This window comes from Falco rusticolus, chromosome 4 (assembly GCF_015220075.1).
Source record: "Falco rusticolus isolate bFalRus1 chromosome 4, bFalRus1.pri, whole genome shotgun sequence".
NCBI lineage: Eukaryota > Metazoa > Chordata > Aves > Falconiformes > Falconidae > Falco > Falco rusticolus.
In genome coordinates, this window is record NC_051190.1 from 46410681 (window position 1) to 46435149 (window position 24469).

A 24469-nucleotide genomic window follows, 5' to 3' on the forward strand; every position below is an offset into this window, starting at 1 on the left:
CCCTCCTCAAAACACACAAAAAAAGACTTTTACAGACAAAAAACACATCACATGGGTTCTCTATTTGCACAGATCTCCTGACGAAAAAATCAAAGTTGGACAAGAAAAAGGATTTCTACGGCCTATGCAAGACTATGTCAGTATTGGCTCAGTCGGGTAATTAATGTCTATAAATATTAGCCCCACGGCTTGTGGACAGCCATGACCAAGTACTGGGTTTATTCATTTTTTTTTCTTCTCCTTTTTTAAGTTAAAAAAGAAAATCCAACCAACCAAGAGGTGGGCAGGAAGGAGTCCAGCGACTCAGGAGTTGGTCTCAGCCGCGGAGGGAAGGCGCCATTTCTTTTCCCTCCAAAACCAAAATTAAACCCCCCCCCAAAACAAAGCCCCCCCCCCCCCCTCCCCTGCCCCCCCCCCCAGCTGCGGCAGTAGGGCTAGCGGCACCCAGGCACACGCGTGTGTCCCCCCCGCCACCCGGGGGGGGGTCCCAGCCCCACAGCCGAGCAATGCTACATATAGAAGGGAAGGAAAACGAATGGCCCCCAAACCCAGGGGGGCCCCCAGCACCTCTGAAAGAGACTTCATCTCCTCCTGCCTGCACCGGGGGTGGGGGGCAAACACACCAGGCTGGGGGGCCAGAGCCCACCACACTGCATCCCTCTTCACAGCAAAGCAGCAGCTTTGATATCCCCCAGGAGCCCCACAGGCGCTGGGACCCCCTGCTCCCAGACAGGGAGGATGCAGGGGAGGGGGGGCCGGCGGCTCCTGCCTGCTCCCCCCTCCCCATATCTCCCCAAACCCATCCAAGCTGGGGAAGGGGGGTGGGTGTGTGAGGCTGCCCTGGCTGACCCCCTGCTGTGAAACACATCCCCCAGCACAGGCAGGGTCAACCCCGAGGCGTCCGGTCACAGGAGATGGCAAATCTAGAGGAGATCTGGCCCATGACAACAGAAATGACACCACCACCAGCTGGGGCGGCAGCAGTGGGGGGGGTCTCCCCAGCAGAGTCCGCGGCCCTGGGGCCCCCACCGGGCACGGCTCTATGCTACGACAAACTCCGATTTCATGTCCGCCTTGACCTCTGGCTTCCAAACCGAGTCCTCGAAGTCCAGGTCCAGGCTGCCCTCGCTGGAGACGCTGCTGTTGCTGTTGGTCCGGCTGGACTTGCGGTTGGGCAACCAGTGGTAGGGGGCTCGGGCGTCCCGGCGAGCCTTCCTGCGCAGCCGCTTCTGCTGCATCAATAGCTGCAGCCGCTCCACCTTGCAGCGCGTCGCCCGGTTCTCCGTCTGCCGCAAGCGGTCGCCTGCAACGGCAAAAATGGGGGGGGGAGGTCATGGGGGGCCGCCAGCACGGGTGCACAGACACCCCCCAAAGCAGGATCCCCAGCAGCCTGGGGGACTGCCGGCACCCAGCTGGTCCCCACTGGGGACAAGCTCCCGTGCTGTGGGGCTGTGCCAACGTGGGGGTATTTTCCACGGCGCCAGCCCAGCCGCCCCCTCCACCGCAGCACCGCAGCCGGCGCAGGCCTGGCCCTGCTGCAGCATGTGGGAGGAGGAACAAGCGAAGCTCCAGACGTGGGCTCCGGCGCTGGGGAAAGAGGAAAAAAGGGATCCCGCTCCAGAACAAACTTGGCCAGGAGAGCAGCTGTGGTGGGAGAGGGTGGGGGGATGCTGGGAGGGGAGCGTCGGGACACAGCAAAGGCACACACAGGGGACAGAGCAGCTCTGCTTCCGCCCACCTCGATTTACCCCCACAGGCACCCAGCAAAGCCCCAGCGTGGTCCCACGTCTGAACCTCATGGCACAGCGTGCCCCCCCCGCCCCCTGCTCCAGCTGGCATCATGGGGACCCAGGCTGGTCCCGAGCAATGGGGACAGAGCCCACCATGGCCACCCCAAACGCAGCGGGGCAGCCCTACGGACTGCGAGGGGGAGCACGCACCAGGAACAGAGCAGGGCACAGGGGGATTAACCCCCCTGCAAACCCCAAACAAGAACCCCTGGAGGGGGGAGACGGGGTCCTGGCACAGAGCAAAGCCACACAGGCGGCCCTGGTGCAAGTGCCACGGGTGCAGGGCTGGTGGGAGGCCTGGGGGTGGGAGTTTCACACCAGCACAGAAGTGGGCCAAGGGGCTGGGGGTCTCAGGGCAAGCAGACTGAGCCTGGCCAGGGCCTGGGAGGACTTGTCACACCGTGGGGGTGGCAGGTTTCCCCCACCCACACCCCCCCCCCCCCCCCGAGGTGCAGGTGGCCCCGGAAAGCCCTGGGGTACGGTCAGCCGTGTCAGCACGTCAGGGCCGTGTCACCGAGGGCTGGGAGCCAGCAAAGAGCCACCCCCGGGGGGGGCCCAGACCCACCACCTTGGCCAGGGGAGAAGGAAGATGAAACCCAGAGGGGAGGACGAGCTCCCCCCAGCCACCACTGGCTGTTTCACTTCTTTTCTCTAAGCAAATTGCAGGGGGCGGGGGGGGGGCCAGGGTGGGCACCCCCGGATGCCTTCCGGCCTCAGGGCGTGCAGGTGTGCTCCCCGCAACTGCCTGGGGGGACACAGGAGCCACATGCTGTGCCCTGGCAGGGGGGCACCCCCCCCCCAACCAACCCCCCCCCCTCGAACCCAGCCTGGGATGGGGGGTTTGCACACATGGAGGGGGGTGAGCAGCCAGAGCCCAGGGGTGGCATCGTGTGTCCCCCCACCCCCTGCAGCAGGGAAAGGCCCAGGGCTCTTGGGGGAGGGGGGACACCGCAGGTGCTGGTGCCCCCCAGATCAACGGACCCCCCCCAAGTCTCTGCAGGTTTTGTGGCTGACAGAGTGGCTGGAGCAGGGCAGGGCAGGCAGGGGGGACCCCTCCAGGTCCCCAAGGATGCTGGGTGACCCCTTCCCCTGCAGGGTCAGGCAGGCGGGAAACTCCCCCCCCACCCCCTGCAGACAGGCAGGGCCCCCACCCTGACAGACACCTGTCAATCATTCAGTCCACTCCCAGCCAGGGGGAGGGGTGGGCAGGGGCTCTGCCACAGCCCCCTCCCAGGGCCCCTGGCCCCATCCTGCCTGCCAGCCCCCGCCTGCTCCCTCTGCCACAGGCAGGAGGGGGGCTGAGCCCTGGGGTGCCCCCAGCCCCTCCAGCACACCCATCTGTGCCGGGAGCAGCAGGAGGCTGGTCTGTTAGAGGAGAAAAAATTCCCAGTATCAAACCCAAAGGTTTAAGCGAATCCAGCACTGGGCTCCGCAGGGCTGTCACGGGGAGCAATCCTGCGCAAACAGGGTGTCAGCTCCAACCTGGGGGGCTGCAGGGGCTCCCCACCCCCTCCCATGGGACCGACCCATGGGTGCCAAACCCCAACACCGGCAAGCTCCCACCGCAGAGCCCTGGCACTGGGCACTGCCACAGCGCGCGGGTGGTGGGGCTGGTCAGGGCGACCCCGGCACGCAGCAGGCCCCGGGGGCCGGCACAGCCCCCTCCCACGCGAGGCACGGATGCCACAGGCTTACCGCTGGGCTTGCACATCCGGATCTGGCTTTGGCACTGGACGACGGGGTGCAGGGGGGGGGAGGCTGCGGCCGCGGGCAGCGGCTCTGAGGTAGTTTTGGTGGTGAGGTCTGGGGAGGCGGGGGGCGAGGAGGAGGAGGAGAACTGCGTCTGGCAGCGGAGCTGTGTCAGGGACTGGGGCATGCCCTGGTAGTGTCGCGTGGCGCTGAGGAGGTCGTTCAGGATCTGCAGAATGGTGCCGATGTCCCGCCGCGGCCGCCCACTGCTGTCCTGGCAGTTGGGGTGCAAAGTGCCTGTGGGAGGGCAGAGGTGGGTGTGAGATGAGCGGCTTGGAGACCCCCATCCCCCTCCACATCCCCCCCCCCGCCCCCCAGCTGCCTCCACCGCAGCCCTCAGGGTGGCACAGCATCACGTACCGGAGAAGGTCCCTGAGAAGACCCCAGGCGCGTGGTTGACGAAGCTCTCGATGACCGCACCGGGTTTGCGGGATCGGGCCGTGGGGGCAGGGCTGCTGCCCGGGGAGCTGCTGCTGCGGGTGCTGCAGTCCACCTGGATGGGTGGGAGAGATGCAGGGTCAGCCTCCAGGCAGGGGACCCAGGCATGCCAGGGCACCGGGGAGGGGGGGGGCAACGCAGCCACCTGGGTCACGTCAGGAGACCCCTGCAGCAGCCCCAGGCAGGGAGCAGAGTCCAGCAGACACCCCCAGCCCCAGTTTTACTGGGACACAAAAAACTATGGCCGTCCCACTCCTCTGTGCACTGGTGTCCCCAGCTCTGGGGGTCCTGATAGTCACCCCCCACCCCAGGCCAACAGTGCTGTGCTAACAGGGAAGCAGCAGCAGAGTGCTGGCAGCATGCAGGGCTGCAGGGACAGGCAAGGTCTGAAGATGAGCAGAGTAAGGGCCTACATTACACCCTGTCCCCCAGCCCCTCCCCAGGACCTGGGGGCATTTTGCAAACTGGGCAGGGGAACACCCTCGTTCCACACATGGGGCAACTGAGGCAGGGAAGGGCATTACCACAGCAGGGCTGGGAAGCGCACAGCCTTGCTCCCCCGCCCCAAAGGTGCCAGGAGCACCCCCCTCCCAGGTTGACTCACCTCTGAGCAGGAGGAGACCACGCTGCTGTTCACTGTCTGCGTGCTGGCCCCGTGCGACCGGAACATCCCAGCGGTGACGGGAGTGGGGTGGGGGGCATTACAGTACATGGGGGGGGCTGGCGCAGTGGGCGCAGGGCTGGGGGCCGGGCTCTGCTGGCACGTGGGCACCACAGGGATGCGGGCAAAGCCGGAGCCGGTACCACCATGCAGTGTCCGGCAGTGGGGGCTGGCGGCGGCCCCCGCCTCGCCCCGGCTGGCGATGACATGCCGGTGCTGGAGCTGCCCGCTGCTCTGCTGAGCTGCCAGCTGGAGCTGCACGAACATCATATGGTCACCCACACGCAGTGCCAGGGTCAGCGGGGACCGTCCCGACAAGAAGTCATTGACCTGGGGAGAGAAGGACCCCCCTGTCAGCCCTGGCACACGGCAAGCCCACCACGTGGAGCCCCCCCCAGTGCTAAGCAGGGAGATGTCCGTTGGCCCCACCGGTCTTGCCAGGGGCACACAGCCATAGGAATGGGTCGTTAGGGCAAGGAAAGGGCAACCCCCTCCCCAGAGCCCTTGCCCAGGCCCTTGGCCGTGCCAGCCTGGCAGGCAGGCAAGCCCAGCCATCGTCCCCGCGTGACCCCAGCCTGGTGCCAGCTCCATCAGCTGACGGCGCCAGGGGGTTATTTTTCTCTCTCCTGCCCTTTACCTCCCAGCACAGAACGAGCGTGCCCGCTTGCCTGCCCCTCCCCCGGCAGTGAACCCGGCACAGCCAGGGTGCCCCCGCCAGCACCCGGTGGGCAGGGCAGGCAGGGGCCACAGCCGGCTGCGCAGCTGCACAGCTGCCAGCGCCGCTCCTCTGGCCAGCCCAGCACCAGCAAGGAGGGGGCGTCCCATCCCCCCCCCCCCCCCCAGCACAGGGAGTATGCTCCAGTGCCAGGAAGATGGGGAGGGGGCAGGTGAGGACATGCCGGGTCCCACTGCCATGACTTGGGGCTATGAGGCAGGAAAGGGCAGTCCACGTCCTGTGCAAACCCCCCCCCCCCCCCCCCCCCCCGCCCCAATGCAGCCGGGGGCGGGGGGGGGCCTACAGAGTGGCTGCACAGGCAGAATTTGCCCCTGCCCACCCCGGAGGGCTCTGTCACAGGCAGGTGATGGAGCAGCTGCAGCACAGAGACAGAGCAGAGGCCAGACCCTGCCCAGGTCACAGCTGTGGATGGATGGATGGATGGATGGGGGGGCCCAATCCCCATCATCTGCTGCCCCCCAGCACACTGTGCTCCCCCCCCCCCCCCAACTAAATCACTTGACATCTGTTCCAAGAAACAGGGGACCACCCCCCCACCCCCCCCCCCCCGCCCTCACATTCCGGGGGGTCTGGGGCAGCTGTGAGCCCCCCCACCATGGTGATCCCAGTCTGTGCTGCTGGGGGGGGGGCGTTGTGCCTCTCACCCAGCCAGCTGAGGGGCGCGGGCTCACACACAGGCAGGGCTGTGGGCAGGACACCAGGTCACAGCTAATGGGGATGACGCCACCACCGCCACCCCCCCCAGCCGAGCTATTCTAGGGCACAGCAAGGACTGGCTTTCCCAGCCCGTCACGTGCAGCGCTGTGCACGGCTGCTGGCAGACGTCACCCTCCCACACCCCCACCAGCACCTTCGGGACGCAACCGTCACCCGGAGGACAAGGTGAGGTGTCCCAAGCAGAGCCCACGGAGCTGTGCTCCCCCCCCCCACCATTACCCCCCTGGCCCACACCCCCTCCTCCCAGGTAGGAGCTGGCACTTCTGCAGAGCACAGCCCCCCATCCCACTCTGGGCTCCCCCAGCCCCGTCCTGGCTCCCCCACGCCCCGTTCCAGCGGAGGCCGGTTCTGAGAAGCCGTGGGAAAAGCAGCTTTAAAAATACCAGCAGCAAAGCCCCGAGCATGTCAGGCGGAGGCTGCAGAGGAAGAGGTGGGCGTGAAGGAGACACTGCAGCTCTGGACACGGAGGTTACGGGGTGAGGGGGCGGGAGAGGATGGCAGGCATGCACACGGGCACGCATGCACACACGCATGTGCATGCACACAGCACCTGGCCACAGGAAAGCTTCACCCCAGCCCCCATCCTGCCCCACGGCTCAGACTCTGCCTCGGTTTCCCTGCCCGCAGAAGCCACGGATGGAGACGTAACCAGCTGGCAGCTCCACCCCCCCCACGAATGCAGTAACCCCCCCATCCCCACCGCTCAGTCACGACTACCCCAGCTCCAGCCACAACAGCCCCTCTGGCATCACCGACGCAGCCACCTGGGCTCCTGCTCCCAGCAGGCAGCAGCGCCAGGACAGGCAGCAGCTGCCCAGAGCCCCAGGAGCACCCCAGCCCCACCCCCACCGGGACCCCACAGACCAGGTCCTGACACCGCTCTCCCCCAGCCAGCGTGCCTGGGGAAGGGGACCGGCCCCCTCCTGCCACCCAGCAACATGCCTGGGACAGGCAGGGGGGCTCCCATCCTTTCCCCCACCAAGACTCAGAGCAGGTTCTTTTCACAGCCCTCCCTCACCTGGGCGGGGGTGGGTGGTGTAATTGGGGCAGGAACACCCACACCAGCCCTTGCGACCCTCCACCAACCCTGGCATCCCTCGCTCTGCCCGGGGGAGCACCGTGCAACTCCCCAGGGCCCCCTGACGTCAGCCTGCACCCCAAATCGCCTCCCTGCTCCATCTGACTCACACCTGCCTGTGCCCTGCCTGACCCCTCGCCAGCACTGCGAGAACCCAGAGCACCCCAAACCCACGAGAACCCAGAGCACCCCAAACCCACGAGAACCCAGAGCACCCCAAACCCACACTGCTGGGTGCTTCCCAGCCACGCCAATAACAACCCCTTTCTCCCTAGGCATGGGGGTCCCACAGTGCCCTGCCCCCCCCAGAGGCTTGGTCCCCGGGGTGCCCCGGGCAGGGCGGCTGGGCTGGCAGCAGCACAGCTCTGGGGCTCCCAGCACCCGCCCCCACGCCGCTGCCAACCCCCACCACCACCCCCCGGCAAAACCGGGCCGCTCCAATGCAAACATGTCCCACCCAGCCGCCTGCTCGGCCGCCCACAACCGCCTGGGGAGGACCCCGTCCCTCCCAGCTGGCTCTGCCACGGGGGCCAGGACAGCCTGACCAAGGGGTCCAGGGCCACCGCGTGCCCTCAAGCCCCCGTGCCTGGTGGTCTCCCGGGACCCTGCCAAACCCTGGGAGGGGACCCGGCTGCACTGTGCCGGGCTCAAAGCCCACAGGGACAGGGCAAGTGGCTCCCGGCTGCTTCTCAGAAAGGCCGATGACTCAGAGAACACCGCATTCCCACCTCCCTCCGCCGCCTGGCCCCGCGTCACCCCAGTCCCCAGCCCCAGACACCCCCGGGCTGCTGGGGAGCAGCCCCTGCCCTCAGCAGGGTGGGCAGCACCCCCACAGAACTGCAGGGAAACTGGCAGAGCCAGCAGGGATTAACAAGCCCAGAGCAAGGATGGGGGAGGGGGGGGAGACAGGAAACAGCCCCCCCCCCCCCGGCTGTCCAGCCGGGCACAGCTGTGGCCAGCAGCTGGGTCCACCACCCAACCCCTGCCCGGGGTTTTTTCCATGCCAAGGAGGGCAGAGGGCCAGAGCCCCTCAGCCACATTCCTCTGGCCCCGGTAGAGCTGGGCAGGATGCGTCCCTGTCCCGTCTCCCCGTGCTCTGCGATGGGGCGGAAGGGGCTGGGGGCAGGAAGAGCTGATGCCGCAGGATCAGGCCCCAGCTGCCCACCCCGGGGCCGTGGGCACGGCTCCCTGGAAAGCGGGGGCAGCCTGAGCGTGCCCAGCGGAAGGAAGCACAGCAAGCCCTTCCAGGAAGACCCCGTGCCGCTCGGCCGGGCCACAGCGTCACCTCCTGCCTGGCAGCCACTTCCCCAAAGGTACCTGGGTGGGGAGGGGGTGGCAGCGCCCCAGCCCCCCCGCCGCCCCCAGAGGAAGTCGGTGCAGCTCTCCCTGCGCTGCCGGAGGATGCGTGACGCAGGCAGAGCCAAGCAAAGCATGAATGAGAGGAGTGGTTTCCTGCCCCCCCCCCCTCCCCCCCTCCGCCCCCCCAGGTGCTGGCGGTTCCTCCTGCACAGCTCTGGCTTCCTGAATCACCGACCTGGGAGGAATCTGCAGCGGGCAGGGAGGTGCTGAGCTGCTGCCCACAGCCAGCACCACCCGCCTGCCGCAGCACACCCGGGCTGCCAGACCCCTGCCCACCCGGCAGAGCCTCCAGGGGAAAACCAGGCAGCGCAGGGCGGGGGGGGCTACCAGACCGTAGCCCACACATCTCTCCCCCACCCCTGCTGTGCTGGGCCAGGAGGGACCACTGCTGCCTGCCTGATGGGAGCCATGCTGGCTGTTACAAGCCCCCCCAGATGCAGGGGGTACCCCAAACCCCCCTGCTCTGGGCAGCTCCATGGGTTCCCTGGCCCTGCTGCTCCCCAGTCCATCACACATCACTGCCCACCCCAGCAGGGAACCACACAGCTCCCGCCAGAAACGGCTGCAGCCCTAAAGCCAGGACACACACCAGGACCCCCAGGCTGGGCTGCCAGAACCAGCCCCCTCCCACAGCTCTGCACCCCAGCTGGGACTGCCAGCACCCCGCAAGCAGACTGGGCTCCGCAGGGACAGCCTGTGGCACAGGACTCCTGGTGCAAGCTCAACCCCTTGGTCCACACAGGGTTAAACCAGCTGCCAAAGTCAAGGTCACCCTGGGCACCGCTGATGGAGGTCCCTTTGAGGGGGCCAGCCCTGGCCCTTGCCACATCCCCACACAGAGGGCACAGCCGTGCCCCCACCAAGCCCCCCACCCGGTCCAGCTCTGGCTGAGCCCATGGCACAGCACCGCGCTCAGCCCCCTCCTCCACATTCAGTGAGACAGGTTAAAAAAAAACAAAAACAAAAACACCCGCCACCTTTAAAAAAAAAAAAGCTGCACCACTGGCCAGAAAGGAAGGAAAGCATTTAACAGCAATAATAAAGAGACTGAAAACAAAGAAGCCAGGGCCTGCGCGGCTGGGGGTAAATTCCACCTTCGCGGCAGGCGGCCGGTGGCTGCGCGCGCACCCGCAGCAGCTCACCCAACGCTGGGAACGCTTCCTCCCGCGCCGCAGGCGGAGGGACCCCCCACCCACGCCACCTCCCACACCGCAGGCCACCCCACCAGCCGCCAAGAAACTTCACAGTTATTCTAAACACGGCCCCCACCAGCGCCACCCCCTACGCCCCCTCCTTGGCACCCGGCACACAAGGCCACGGAGCAGGCACACGAGTGCCAGAACACCCAGGCATGGCCAACACCCCCTGCCCTGCAAGGACGGCTCCAAGGAGAGGGGGAAGAACCCTCTGGGTGCTGGGAGAAGCTGGGCTCTGCAGCCCCACAAGCCCCCAGGGTAGCCCAGTGGTCCCACAAGCCCCCTGCAACGCAGGGCACCAGCCACGAGGCAGGTGGGCAGCCCTGCCTCTGTACTGGGGGGCAGACAACTTGGGGGGGGGGGGAGGGGGGGCAGCTGCAACCCCACAAGCCCCCTGCAACGTACAGCACCAGCCACGAGGCAGGTGGGCAGCCCTGCCTCCGCACTGGGGGGCAGACAGCTGGGGGGGTGGGGGGGCTGCAGCCCCACACCCCCTGGGCGGCCCAGCTCTGCCACCGACCTGCTGCGTGACCTTGAGTGAGTCACTTCACCTCCCAGCGCCTCTGCCCTCCCCGGCTCCCGGCGTGTTTGGGCTGCGAGCGCTGCAGCGTGGGACCTCCCTGCGCTCGGTGCTGCACAGGATGACGGCGCCTGCCCCGGGCACCACCCTCAGCGCTCCCAACCCTTTCTGAAGGGGAAACCTAAACGAAGCACTAAACACCAGAGCCTTTTGGGGAGGGGAAGGAGTCAGGTCAATGCAGCGCCCACCCCCCCACCGCCTCGCCTCGCTTCCTTTGTCTCTATCTCAGTGCCCCGGCATCAAGCCTCTCACCTGAGTTTCAGTTAAGCTTTCCAGAGCTTGCATCACCGACTGTTCCGGCCTGGATGCCTGGGACTGGGGAAAAAAAAAAAAAAAAAAAGGAGGGGGGGTGGAAATTAACATTACAAATGCAGAGAAGGAGGGGGCGTCTGTGCAGCAGGAGGGGAGGGATGAATGTCACTTCCACTATTTCTACACAAGCCCCGAGAAAGCTACGAAATACTAAACCCACTGCCGTGGCCAGCCCGGCGCTGCCTACCTGCGAGGGCTGGGGCAGCAGAGCCACAGGGCTGCCAGCACATCCTCGCCCGGGGCTTTAATAATAGATGGGAACGAGTGGGAGGGAGGGAGCAGCAGGAAAAGGCCGCTTACCATCAAACCGGCCTCCACGGTGGGCACCAGCGTCAGCTTGCTTCCTTCCACGACCCCCAGGTCCTGCAGTTTTCCAGAGCTGAGCCGGCTGTGGGGGGGAGGAGACGGATACAAGTGAGGTCGGCGCTGCCTCAGCCGGCTCCGTGCACCGACGGGGGGGGGGGGGCGCACAGGACGGGGGGACCCCAGCTGCGAGCCTGGCTGCTACCAGGGGACCAAGCTCCCACCCCCGACAGGCAGGGGGGGGGGGACCCAGCACCGCACCAGTTCTGCTGCCTCTTTCCCCAGCTGCCCCCTGTGGCCGAGGGAGGGGGGCACAGCACACACGGTGCCGGGGGCGCACACGGTGCAAACGGGGCCCAGGGGCATCGCAGCCATCGGCAGAGCCGGTCAGGGACGGCGCGGGGGGGCCGCAGGGAAACCTGCCCCGGGAGGTGGGAAAGGAGCCGGAGGCAGAGTAGGGCGGGGGGGGGTGGCACGGTGGGGCGGTCCCCCCCACCCCCGGGGGCGCCGGCAGATGCATGCCCCCCGCCATCCCTTCCCCGATCCGGGTGGGACTCTCCAAGTTCCCGCAGGCCGGGGCTGAGCGGCCCCACAACCCCCCCGGACCGGGCCCCCGGCAGACAAAGGGCCCCCCCCCCCCCCCCGCGCTGGGGGCTCCGGGGGGGCCGAGCCGCGCCGCCGCCGAAGTTGAGCCCAGAACAAAGGGCAGGGCCCCCGCGGGGCACGGCCGGCGCCCGCCGCCCACAAAGGAGCCCGGCAAGGGCCGGGCGAGGGGGCGGCGGCCGCGCTCCGGTCCCCGGCCCAGAGCCGCCCTCCCTCCGCCCCGGCCCCCGCTCGCCCCCGCCCGCGGCCCCCCGGGCTCCCCCCCGGCTCTGCCCTCCCGCCCCGTCGAGGAATGGGGCCAGGCAGGGGGAAGGGGGCGGGAGCCTTTGTGCGGTGCCGAGCCCGGTGCGAGGGGGCCGCCCCCGCGGCCGGGGATGGGGCCCCAACGCCCCCCCCCCCCCCGGGCGAGCCCTACCTCTCTTTGTGCAGCAGAGCCAGCCGCTCCTTGGGCACCTTGAGCCGCTGGGACAGCCGCCGCTTCAGCCCCTCCACCGTCTCCTCGGCGGGCACGGAGAGCTCATAGCGGGTCCCGGTGGTGGTGTTGATGTAGAGGTTCATGGGGGGCTCGTTCGGGACCACCTCGCAGGCGGGAGCCCCGCGGCTGCAGCTCCTGGCGCCGGGCTGCGGGTCCATCCGCCGGCCTGCGGGGGGAGCGGCGGTCGGGGCCGGCGCAGGAACGGGGGGAGGAGGGGGGGCGGGCCGGGAGCGGACAAAGGAGGGAGCGGGGCCCACTCCGCCGGCGGCCGCGGGGACCCCGGTACAGCTTCAAGCGGCCGGGACGAGCCGAAGGAGGGGGGGGCGGCCGGGGTGGCGATCCCCTGGCAGGGCCCTACGCGGCCCAGGCAAAATAAAATATAAAAAAAATATAACAACGATTAAAAAAAAAAAAACAAAAAAAACCACCCGTTCTCCGCTCGCTCCGGCGGCTGCTGGCGGGGCCGCGGGGAGGCGGCGCTGCCTGCGGGAGGGGGGCGGTGGAAGCGGCGCTGCCTGCGCTGCCCGCCCTGCTGCTGCCTGCGCCGCCGCCGCCGCCTTTCTTTCTCTCCGCCGCTCGCTCGCGGGGTGCCTGGGGGCGGGGTGCGGGCCCGGGGGCCGCGGCGAGGGGCGGGGAGGCGCCGGGGACGCTTCGCTCCCCCCGTTCCCTGGGGCCGGACCCGCCGAACCGGCCGCCGCCGTCGCCGCGCTCCACCGGGCGGGGGCCGCGCGCGGAGTTACAATGTAGCAACGGCCGCGGGCGGGGCCTCGCCCTCATTCACTCCGGCTCCGCCGGCGGCCGCGGCCAATAGCGACGCGCCGGGCGCCCAGATATCCGCGGAGGCAGCCAATAGATGGCGGGTGCAGGTCCCCACGTGGCCCGGTGGAAGGGCGGCCCGGCCGGATTCCTCCCGCCCACGCGGCCCCGCCCCCGGCGCCCCCCCGGAGCCGTTCGCCATTCATAACCCCGGCGGGCAACAAAGGGCCCGGCAGCGCCGGCCGCCCCGGGAGCCGGTGCGAGGCCCGGGCAGCGCTGGGGGGGTGGTGGTGACTGCGGGACATGGGCGGGCTGCGGTGGGGGCGGCCCCCCGCGGCGGGAGGGGAAGTGCCTGCGGGGCCGGAGCCCCCGGAGCCGAGTGACGCGGGGACACCGAGGCGGAAAGGGTGGGGGGGGGACACACACACGCGCGCAGTCACCCGCGGTTGGTCACACGCACTCGCCCGGTCATCCTCCCGGTGACGCCGTTACAGCTACGAGGAACTGCCCCGACGCGGGGCTGCGCCCCCCCAGCACGCTCCTGCCACCCTCGCCCCGGGAACCTCCGACCCAGCACCCCCAGCCCCGGCCCGGGAGGTGGAACGGGGCTCCGGGGCCCGGCAGCGTCGCCGGGGGGGCCGGGGGAGGGGGGCTATGAGTCAGCAAAGCGCGGGCGCCCTCTGCCGGCCCCGCCGCGCCTCCCGCGTCCGGGGAGCCCTTGCGAGGCACCGGGGAGCGCGGCCGCGGAGCGCCCGGGTCCGCTGCCCTCCCGCTCGTACGGAGCGGGGCGACCCCCCCGGCGCGCCGGGGCTGGGGGCTCGGAGCCGCTCCCCAGGACGCGGCGGGGGCTGAGTGGGGCGCAACCCGCTCCCCGGGAGGCCTCGCTCGGGGACCCCGGCAGCCGGGGCGAGGGGAGCCAGCCCCGGTGCTCCGTGCCCCGAGGGCGGGCGAAGCCCCGAGCGACCGGGGATACGGAGGGTCCCGGCGGATGGGGAGCGCTCCAGACACCGCGAGCGGCTGGGGTCTGCCGCGTGTCCCCCGGGGAAGCGAGACCACCCCGCCCGCTCCTCGAAAACTGAGTGAGCGCAGCCACGGTCCCGTGTCCCGGTTCGTGTCCCGGTCCCGTGTCGTGTCCCCCCCACCTCCCCGGGACCCCCGCGATGGTCTGGCCCGGCCCCACTCACCGAGCCCGGAGCGCTGCCCCGCGGTTCCCCGGCGCGGCTGGAACTCAGTTGCCTCCGGTGGTGGGAAGGGGGAGCGAGACCCCTGAAGGCTCCTGGGGAGGGGGGTGTCGCCGTGCCGTGCCGTGCCGTGCCGTGCCCCCTCCCGAGCGCTGCCGCCCGCCCCAGCGCAGCCCTGACGCGGAGCTGCTGGGGAGGTGCCCCAAGTTTTATCCCGCACCGCCCGGGGTGGAGCCTGGCGGGGGCAGGGACCGGCCCCGGCCCCGGCCGCGGCGGGACCCGCAGGTGACGCGGCCGCACCTGCTCCCGAAGGGGGGGGTCCCGGGGGGGGTCCCGGCCATTGCCGCCCGGTCCCTTCCCTGGGGGTCCCCGCCCCTGCCCTCCATCCCGGGTCCTTCTCGCGGCGTCCCTGCTCGGCATCCCCCTGCCCCCCCCGTCTCAGCCCCCCCTCCCCTCCCCCAGGGGGGGCTTGGCCTCTCCCGGGGTCCCGGCTCTGTCCCTCCGGGGGTCCCGGTCACACGGGGCTGCTGCACCCCGCGGGCAGGCAGGGGGGACCAGCCGGGTGGGGGGGAGGGGGCGGTCTGGACTCCTCTCCCCATCCGGCTGTCGCATCGCTGGGGGTCAAAGTCAGTCTGTGCATGGGGAACCGATGGGCTGAACTCTCCTGGGAAGCTGAGCTTCGGTGGAGACTCTCTGATGTCTAATAGCGAGGTTGGGCTGTCCCTCCCCTAGGGATTCCCTCTGCCAACCACCTACTTCCCAGTCAGGACAAGGACTCAGCCCTACAGAATTTTTTGGAGGAGAGAAGCAAGGGGCCAGTGTACCGCTGGTGCTGGGGTGTGGTGCCCCGGTGGGTGCCCTGGAGCAGACACACAGGCCACTGTTCCCCCAGGACAGTCTCTGGGGGGCTGGCAGCTGCCCCAGTGCGTGGGGAGCATGCTGGGGAGATGCTGCGTGACCTCAGGCTGACGGTGCTGGGTCTCTCCCTCGCAGACAATGCCCTGGCACAACCAAGACACAAAGCAGCTGGAGGTGGGGATCTGGCGGCCAGTTTGCAGCGGGGAGGGGGCCACACGTCCCTGACTGGTGAAGCAGCAGTGATGGGGGGGCGGGGGGAGCTCTCTGTAGCCCCGAAACGCTGCCTGGGGTGGTTGCAGAGCCACGTTGGGGTGGGAGTGAGGCCCCTCCACGTGCAAAGAGCAGAGCTGGGTTGGGAGGGAGCCTCTGTGGCACAGCCCGCGGCCCCCCGCCCGCCCCGGCCCCCTCCAGGCTCTCAGGGGGGAGATGAGCTCAGGCGGCTCCGGCTCCAGCTCCTGCCATTGTTGTCCCTGGGAGAGGGGCCGGGGCAGGGACGCGCCATTGTTCTCCCCGGGAGCTGCGGAGCCCCGGGCCCGTGAAGCCGCCCCTCCGGGGGGCAGGTCCCCAACTTGCTGTGTGGGGTGAGGCCCCACAAGGAGAGGGGCAGCCCGGCCCCGGCACGTTTGGCCCTGCCACGGTTCAAGCTTGTGTACCAGGAGGGGCTGTGGTGGGCTCCAGGCATCATCCCAGAGCCACCTCCTTAGGGCCCAGCCCCCACCCCAGGCCTGTGGGGAGGGACGAGGGGATGTCACAGCCATGGGGCAGCTGCCCCAACGCTGGCTGGGCATGTGGCCCGCTCTGTTGGCAAAGCACGCCATGCCCCAAGGGCAGTTTATCTCCCCACGTCCTTGCAGCCCCGAGGAGATTCACGGTCGCCACCCTCCCTGCACGCCTCCATCTCCTGCCTGGGAGGAAGCTCATCTCCTTCAGCAGTCCCATGACTCCGGGAGCTGGTGCTTTAGGAAGCATGTGCAGATTTCAGTATGGTCAAAGGTATCCGGAGCCTCCAGAGACGCAAGCTGGGAGATCCCAGGATTCCCAGCAGCCCAGATTCTGTGTGTTTAGTTTATTGTGTTGCCTTGGGAATAAATCGTTAAAGATTACAGTCAGACTTGGGCATAATTGCTGTGCGGCATCAGAGGCTCCTGCCGTCTCCAGAGGGAGCGTTCTCCAAACCCCGCATGGCTGAGCAGCTTGGGGAGAGACGATCCGACAAGCAAATACCTACACAAATCCCGCTGCAGGCCACACGCAGCTCCCGCAATCCGCTTAGCTAACCTGGGCCCTGCGGATTAGCCCCTGCGGCGGCTCACATGCACCGGGGCGGAGGAGAGGGGCTTACCCGGGGTCCCACGGGGACGCTTCCCACAGGGCCTGACCAGCCTGCATGTCCCGGCACAGGGGCACACTCGAGGCCGGACCACGGTGACAACTCCTCGGGCAGGACCATGGTGGCATCTCCTCTGCTTCCCTTGGTGCTGCTCCATCCCCACCAGCTTCGGATGGGAGCCCTGAATCTTTTGGGGGCTGGTTCTTGGAAGTCCTGTCCCTCGAAGGAAGGGAATTCCCAGCCCTCCTTCTTTGGGGAAATCCCCCACCAGCCCAGGCAGCAGCTTTTCTCTTTTCTCTCTTCCGAATTAATTTTTTTTTTTTAACCCCCTTTTGGATTGAATTCCTGGCTGACTTCACAGCTTGGGCGAACGGGGATTTTATCCCAAGTCTCTGCGCTCCCCTTGCAGGTGTGGGGTCATGGGACTAGGGCAGAGCTGGTGCTGAGCTCAGGGAGACAAGGGAAGAGGGGGAGTTTCTTGTAACGTGCAGCCTGGGGGGACCCAGGTGGGACAGGGACTCTTTTCCCTTGTGATTTCACCTGGCCCCCAGCCCGGGGAGGGGAACGATCCCATTTCCATGGGGAAATGGCGTGGCCATGAAAGGGCCGATGCCGGGGGGCATGGCACAGGCAGCGGGGCCCAGCCGCATGGTGCCCAACCGGGGCCCCGCCACCGAGCTGCCGGCAGGAGTGGGAGCGTTCCCACGGGCACGGGGCCAGCGGCAGGGCTCGCACGGGCACACCCCGGCAGGAGGGTGCAGCCGAACCACTTCACCTCCACCCACAGGGTCTGGCCCACCAGGTACAGCCAGCACTGCTTCAGTGGGGGAGATGCAGGGCTGGGGGTCCCGGCTCCCCCTCCCCATCCCCTGAGCCCTGCAGGGCCAAGCGGCTCAGCCTTAGTCATGGTGGCAAGCGGTGACTCACATTGCCCTGGCGCGCTCAGGTGAGACATGGCTTGCTGCTGTGAACCGGGAACCGGCAATCCCCACCTTCCCGGTACAGAGCCAGGCACACACCCCCGTGGCCAGAGCCCCCCGTCCCACCGAGCTAGGAGGCTGCCTGGTGGCCGGCAGCTCGTGGCAAGTGCGGGGCGTCCTTGGGCAGGATGGCGGGGCCGGGGCTGGTGACGCTGGTGGGGCTGTAAACACCCAGGCGTGTCCTTAGAAACACACAACCGGCTCCGTGTGTTTCCCGGCTCTCCGGGATGTGTCCCGGTGGCCCTTGGCAGCGTGTCCAGGCGTCACAGCCCTGGGGACACTCTGACTGCCGGCCTCATGCAGCCGGAGCCAGTGGCCCAGCCTGGTCTTGCCTGCCATGCCTTGGCTCTGGGGCACCCCATCTCCCCGGGGCTCTGCCCATCACTGCGACCTCGGGTCTGGCTGAGGCCAGGTGAGCCCCAGAGGTGAAGGCACCACTGGGATGACTTAGGCGGCCACCCAGGTAGGGGGGACCGGGCACCCTGGGCAGCCCTGCAGGCAGGGGGGACCTCAGCACAGTGCAGGGCTGGAGAGCTCCCACCGGACCCCAGGATGAGCCAGTTCCCAGCCATGCAGTGCTGGTGCGGGGCTGGGGCAGGGGGAGTCACTGCAGAGGCTCCCACTCATGGCCTGGCCCCGGCTCCGGGAAGGATGGCGAATCCCTCTGGATATAGCAGCACCGTGGGCCCAGGTGTGGGGCCATACTTGGCTGTGTTGGGCCGTGGCCCCGCTGCCTACGGTGAGGCCAAGGCTATTCTTGGCTCCCTGAGCTCACGGTCCCCTTCGGGACGCTGAGCTCTCCGTCCCCGCTGACGCAGGGTCAGTGGCTCCCTGCCCTCAGCCCTGCTGCCTCTCTGCCAGCCCCTGACGCTGCCGGCCCGTGGCCAGCACCCCCTGACGGGGTGGGAGCGGAGCTTTGACTCTCCCCTCTCACCAGCCGGAGCAGCAGACGGGCAGGTTGGCCCGGCTGCACCCGGGGCCAGGCACGGGCAGCCAGCTGGCCCCAGTCCTGCGCAGCATCCCTGGGCTGGCGTGCAGCCGGGGCTCTGGCAGCAGCTGAAACCACCGTGGGGGCTGGGGGCATTTCCCCTGCCTCGCTCCCTGCCTGGGCTTCAGCCCAGAGCCATACTGGGAGAGGGCAGGGGGAACCCTGAACCCCGGCACGGGCCATATCCAGTCCTACCTCATGCCCCAGCTCTGCTGCTGCCCTTCTGCCACCGCAGCCGCTGTCCCTGCCGAGCCCTGTCCTGTGCCCCAGCCCATGTAGGAACCCAGTGCCAGCCCTGTGCAAGTGCCGGGGGCGGTGTGGCAATCGCAGAAATTGCGGGTCAGGAGAGGTCTTGGCAGTTGCATCAGCGCTGTGGGCACATGCTGCTGGTTTGTGCCCACTGATGGGACCCTCTCCTGGGCACAGCCTGGGGGCTGAGACCCCCCTGTGGGGCAGGACCTGGCGCCTGCTCCTAGAAAGCCCCTGGAAATGCAGGCATCCAGCGGCTGCTGGGGTGGGAAGTGGCACCCAGGGAACAGCCCCCTGCCCGCTGTGGCTGAGAGGAACTAGAGCCCCGAGACCCTGCACCCCTCCCTCCCACGGAAAGCCCCCTCCCAGCTGGACCTCCGGCTGGATCCGGCCCCAGCCTGCGCAGTCGTTTCTCAGATGCTGCCGCAACATTTCTTGGTTTGCTTTAAATCACCAGCTCCAGGAGTCAGATGACAACTCAGCTTGTTGTTATTATTATTATTATTATTATTATAAATGCTGAAGCGAGTTGCCAGCCCTGGGGAGGGGAAGGACCTGGGATTTCAGTAGCCTCCTTGGGTACCTGCTGAACCTTGTTCGTGGGGCGACCCAGGCTCATAAATCAGGGGGAAAGTAAAATCTCCATCCCACCCCACCCCATCCCATCCCACCCATCCCTCAGCTCCTGCCACAGGGCTGGCTGGGGCGGTTTGTGGTCCAGCCGGGGCGAGAGCGGAGCCAAAGCTGCGGTGGCCACAAGCCAGCCAGCACCACCCGCACTCTGCCTCCGCCGCCGCCCCAGGGCTGATCCCCTCACCCTGCTGCCATGGCCACCCCCAGCCCCCGAAGCTGCCCCTGCCCTTGTCGCACCTCAGCCGGGGGGCGCAGGGGCTGCCCCTCTGGCACTGCCCGGCACCAGGGAGCATTGTCACAGGGTGTCCATGGTGCCACCGCTACAGACACCAGGACCCCATCACTCCCCACCCCCCACCCCACCCCCGCAGCCCGGCCACCCCCCGGGACTACACACCCCATAATGCACCGAGGCGACCTCGCAGTGGGTTGGGCCAGTGTTTCCCGCAATGCATCATGGGGGGTGTAGTCTGGCCGCCCCCCTTCGGGGTGCGCAGCTTGGTGTGCAGCATCCCCAGCACCCAACCCTCACCACTGCCCCGTGGCTGCGGAACGCTCGGTGCCACCACCCAGGGGGTCGCACGGGAGCATGGCTGGTGATGGGGGGTGCTGAGCCCACCCGTGGGGGCTTGTCCCTGCTGCCCAGGGGACACCGGCCAAATCCTGCCTGCACACAGGGCAGAGCGTGGGATGGATCCTGCAGAGCCTGAGCCTGTGGCAAGGGCCGGGGGTGATGCTGCTGCAAGGCCCTGGGGCCTGGTGTGGGATGGCCATCGGGGGGTGGGGGTGGCATGTCCCGCTGGGCTGCCCCACGCACTGACACGTGGGCACACACTCAGCGTGGTGACATCCCCATCCCCGCCTGCCCGCTGCTCCGCTCAGGCCCACGTCAGGAATGTGGGAACCTCACCTGGGCAGGGGTCATGGTGCCAGCCCAGCGCCACGGGTGCCCCTCTGCCTGGCGCCCCCATCACCACCTCGGGGGGCTCAGGGCTGCTGCCAGGAGGGCCAGGGTCTGGCAGGGTGAGCAGCAGCCCTGTGGCACCTCTGGCACTGCACAGGCCACGGGATGGTGCAGGCATGGGCGGTGGGCATGCTGACACACGGCCCCGCTCCCAAGCCTGGCGCTCACCGAGGCATGTGTCTGCATGAGTGTGCCCGTGCCCACCGCCCATGTCTGTGCCATCCTGCTGTGCCAGAGGTGCCACGGGGATGCTGGTCGCCCTGCCGAGCCCTGGCCCCGGGAGGAGGCGCTTCCTCCTGCTTCATCCCCGCACACGCGTGTGCAACCCCTCCAGCAGCACAGCCCCAACCAGGCACACTCATGCACACACAGACATGCTTGCTCTGCACACAGACACTGGCACACACGCTCACCCCCATGCACGCTGACCCAGGTGGGGGCTGCACCCCCACCCACACCCCCCCAGCCAGGCCGGACACTGGCTCACGCTGCTCACACACATCCCGTCATGGGTGCACGCACCCCCTCGCTTCCTGGCCAGGCTGCGCTCTCCCTCCGGCTGCGGTTCCTGTTTACAGTGATGGAGCTGCCTGCCCGACCCTCCCTGCACCGGGTGGGTGGGGGCTGGCCAGGGCAGGGGGCACCGCCACAAGTGCTGCCACGTGGCCCCAGCTGTGGGACACCAGTGCTGGCGCCGCACGTCGTGCCTGACCCCAGGTCCTGGTGCTGCTCGGGGTGGCAGGCTGGTCCCCAGCTGATGGCTGTGTGGGGTCACCCACTCCCCCGCGGATGCGGGGCTACAGCCTGTTCTGGGAACAGCAGGAAATCCTGGCGGGAGGAGAGCCGGACCCTGGCTGGACACAGGGCTGGGCAGCAGCGGCCGGGCAGAGGCTGCCCTGTGCCATGCTTGGAGGTGTGGGTGCCGTGTGGCTGCCCTGTGCTTGGACACTTGTATGTCGGGGTGTCCCAGCACCTCCAGGCAGGGCTGGCTTTCCCCCTCCCTCTTGCCGGACCCTCCCTGGGTGCTCAGGGGTGCCTGCCGAAGCGAGGCCACCCTGCACCCCTTCCCCAGCCCCCCGGGGGAGGGAGGGAGGTGGTGTGCTCAGGGTGTGGGTGAGTCAATGCGGAGCGAAGAGCAGAGGGAAGAATCTGGCCCTGGGCTGGACCCACTGCGCCACATTCCCCAGCGCCAAGGCACGCTGCTGGGAGACAGGCTCAGCTCACCCCCGGCGCGCTACCTGTGGGGAAACTGAGGCACCAACCAGGGAAGTGACTCACCCTGCACTGTGGCCTTTTAAATGCCCTGCTCTGATTAGATAATGGGCGGAAGGATCAGAGAGAGATGAACAAACCCTCATTAAACCTTTGTCTGCCCATAGCGCCTTCAGCTCCCAACGGAGACCTTGGCCATGCTGGGCCGGTGCTGGCCCAGCTCGGAGGCAGCCCTGCCCCAAAACACACTTGCTCACACCTGTACCGGGTGGCTGGTGGTGTGGATGAGTGTGGGCTCGAGCACACCCCGGCACTCCACGTGCCAGTGAAGGCAAGGCACTGTCCCAGCTGCCAGCGGGGTCCCAGACCCCTACCAAGCCCTGCTGGGACCCCGCTGCCTGGAGAGCCCGGAGCTGGAGCCGGGTGCTTCTCCAGCCCCTTGCCTGGGTGATGCTGAGAGCATCCTGGGATGCTGCCAGGCAGGCAGCCCCTCTGGCAGGCATGGAGCAGGGAGCTCCTGCACCCACCAGGCTCGGGGGGGGGGGGGGGGGGGTGTCCAGTGGGCAGGAATTGGATCTCCCTGATTGCGTTAGTCGCAGTGATGAAAGAGGCACATGTGGTGACAGAGCTCGAACCACTTGTGACGACGGGGAGGGGGAAGGAAGCGCTGTGCCGGGGCTCTCCTCCTGCCTTTCTCTTCTTCCTCCTCTCTCTCACAGGGTGCAATTAGTGCCCAGAGCTCGGCCCTGGCGGTGGGGTGTGGGTAGCTGCAGCGACATTCGCTTCAAGGCTGCGATAGTTCGCCAGACAAGGCCAGCATCCCAGGGCAGCCAGCATCTCAGGGCAGCTGGCACAGAGCAGCTCCCGGGCCACCATCCCTGGAACTCGGTGCCATGTGGGGCTGGGGTTGGAGGGAGAGAGGGCTCTGCTGGTGGCTGAGCTCAGCAGAGGCTGGCTGCAGCACCCCGCCAGAAAAAAACCTCCCGAGGTGGGGGGCCCCCCCTGCTCTCCCAGTGCCTGTGGTCCCAGCGCTGCCAGCGGCTCCCTGGGGGCTGTGGGGGTGCCGCGGCACTTGCCTGCTGGTGCTCCCACCGGGGCACTGCCAGCTGGGCCAGGCCGGCGTCGTGTGCTCTCTGCAGGATTAGGGTTTGAGGGGAAATGCGATACGGCAGCGATAGGTTAGGCTGCAGGAGATTAGATCATCTGTGGTTTTGGGAGCATCAGCAGAGCAGGGCTCTTGTGTAACCTCTGTGGTGCAGCGCCTGCCTCCCGCCGCCCTCCCCAGGCAGCACGGCCCCCACCGGCCCCCCACCCTGCCGAGCCCCTCATCACCCATGGACAAGCCAAAAACGCAGTGACGTTGCTAATGCTTTGATGGAAACCGGAGAGACCCGGGAGCCTGCTTGTGCTTGGCGTGGGGTGCTTGGCCAAACAAGAGCCAGACAAAAGCAAAAGAAGAACTCATCAGCCTCTGCGCCGCCTGCCCTGCTCAGGCGCTCCAGACAGCGTTCAAAGTGAAAAGCATCAGCTCACGTTTTACAGGAGATGCATTTCCAAAGGAAAACACTGCCGGTTAAGCCCCCAGACCAGTTCCTTCCCTTTTCAACCAGCCACAGCCATTTGCTGAATCCGAGGTGGCTTCAGAAAGCTGTCGGCCGGGGCCCCACGTGGTGGCTGGCACGGCCTGGCTCTGCTTACCCGGCTCTTTGCTCACGGGAGGCCCTTGGCATGAGCCGTCCAGCCCTGTGCCGCTCTCCCGGTGCTCCCGTGTCCCGTGGGACAGAGAGCAAGGAGGCTGCAGCACAGCCAGCCCTCGCCCCCCAAACTGGGACGGGAGGGAAAGCAGCCCCGGGGGCTGGCCAAGCGTGGTGGGAGCAGATGGGGCGGATGTGGGCTGCACGACCCCCCACCCCACTGATGGTGCAGCGCACACGGGTGCACGCTCTGTGCCCACACCTGTCCCCACCAGAGGGGCCCCTGCCTGCCCTGCCTGCCCTGCCTGCCCCACTCGCAGCGCAATGGGAGATCTGGCTCTTCCTGTGCCTACAGGAGCTGGGGGGGGGCGCATCACTGCCCACCCCGGCGGAGACCTGCGCCCCTGGGGTGCCCTGGCTGGGACACGAAGTGTGGGGGCTGCAGCTGGCCGGGGTCGGGGCCCAGCTGCCGAGGCAGGATGCGGGGCCGGATGGGGGGACACAATGTGGGGAAGCGATGAGGGGTGAGCAGGGACAGGGACATCCCGCGGCGGCACAGGCAGGTGGGTCCCGGCATGCCCGGAAAGCCCCCAGCTAGGAGTAGGGGGTCACAGCCCCTCCGGCCCCCAGCTCCCCCGGCATCTCGGTGGGGGCTGCAGCAGGCAGGTGCGGCAGGGATGGAGTCAGCTCTGGCTCCCCCAGGCCCCCCACATCCCCCCACCACGCTGGGCGCTCCCCGGCACCCTGCACCTGCCTGGCCCGGGGGGGCCTGCCTGCAGCGGCCTGTCCGTGGGCAGCCGGGACGCGAAGGAGCTGGTTAAGCCGGGCGTCGGGGTGGGAGCGGGGTCCGCTCAGCCCACACAGGTGTGGCCACGCCGGCTGCAGGCAGGGAAGCTCCGCGCCCGGCTGGCCCCGTCTTGCTGGGTGGCAGCAGCCTCCCGTGCCGCTCTCCACCCCGGGGCAGGCAGGCACACCCCATCATTACGCCCCACAGCAGCTGCCGGCGCTGCCCGGGCAGGGAGGGGGTGGCAGGGCCGGGGCAGAGCCAGCCGGCACGGCCAGGTGGGGACGGGGATGGCAGGGAGCCCATGCGTGGCCCTCGCCCGCCGGGGCGGAGAAGGACGAGTGAGGGGCAGAGTGTCCCACAGCGAGTGAGGGGCACCCCGAGCCCCACAGCGGCCCCAGCACGTGGAGGGAAGCGGGGGAGGGGGGAGGGTCAGGCTCAGCAGCTGCTCAAGATGTGCCCCGCAGGGCTGCAGGGCACAATGACCCCATTGAGGTCCCACGGGGCGGCAGGGGGAGCACCCAAGGTGGCGGTGGCACAAGTGACTCCAGTGTCACACGAGGCCTCAAGCCCTGCTAGTTATTCGTGTTCGGCACACGGGAGGCCTCCGAGCTGCTGCCGTCTCCTCCTCCCCGCCGTGTGCCAGGGCATCCCGGACAGCAGCCAGCCCCGGCCCCCCGGCTTCCCCTCCCCACCCCAGGCCCCAGTCCGGCGCCAGCATCACCAGGAAGAGCCCTGCTGCCGGGGCCAGCTGCAGCCATTTCCTCCCAGCCAGCCCCAGCAGGCACGGGGGAGCCATGGGGGCTCCGAGCCCCCCAGCTACGGCACGGCAAAGGGAACCGA

The 24469-nt window shown here is 68.2% G+C and overlaps 1 protein-coding gene across 1 annotated transcript; it reads right to left on the reverse strand.

Annotated features, from left to right (window-relative positions):
- Window positions 1-416: 416 nt before the first annotated feature.
- Window positions 417-14094, reverse strand: MIDN (midnolin). The gene is made up of 8 exons (XM_037384500.1): window positions 13938-14094; window positions 11938-12163; window positions 10917-11004; window positions 10557-10619; window positions 4582-4968; window positions 3900-4032; window positions 3486-3776; window positions 417-1303 (listed from the first exon to the last, which is right to left on the reverse strand). The coding sequence occupies exons 2-8, from the start codon at window positions 12153-12155 to the stop codon at window positions 1041-1043; spliced, it is 1443 nt and encodes a 480-aa protein (XP_037240397.1). The 5' UTR covers window positions 12156-12163; window positions 13938-14094; the 3' UTR covers window positions 417-1040.
- Between the last annotated feature and the right edge of the window lie 10375 nt (window positions 14095-24469).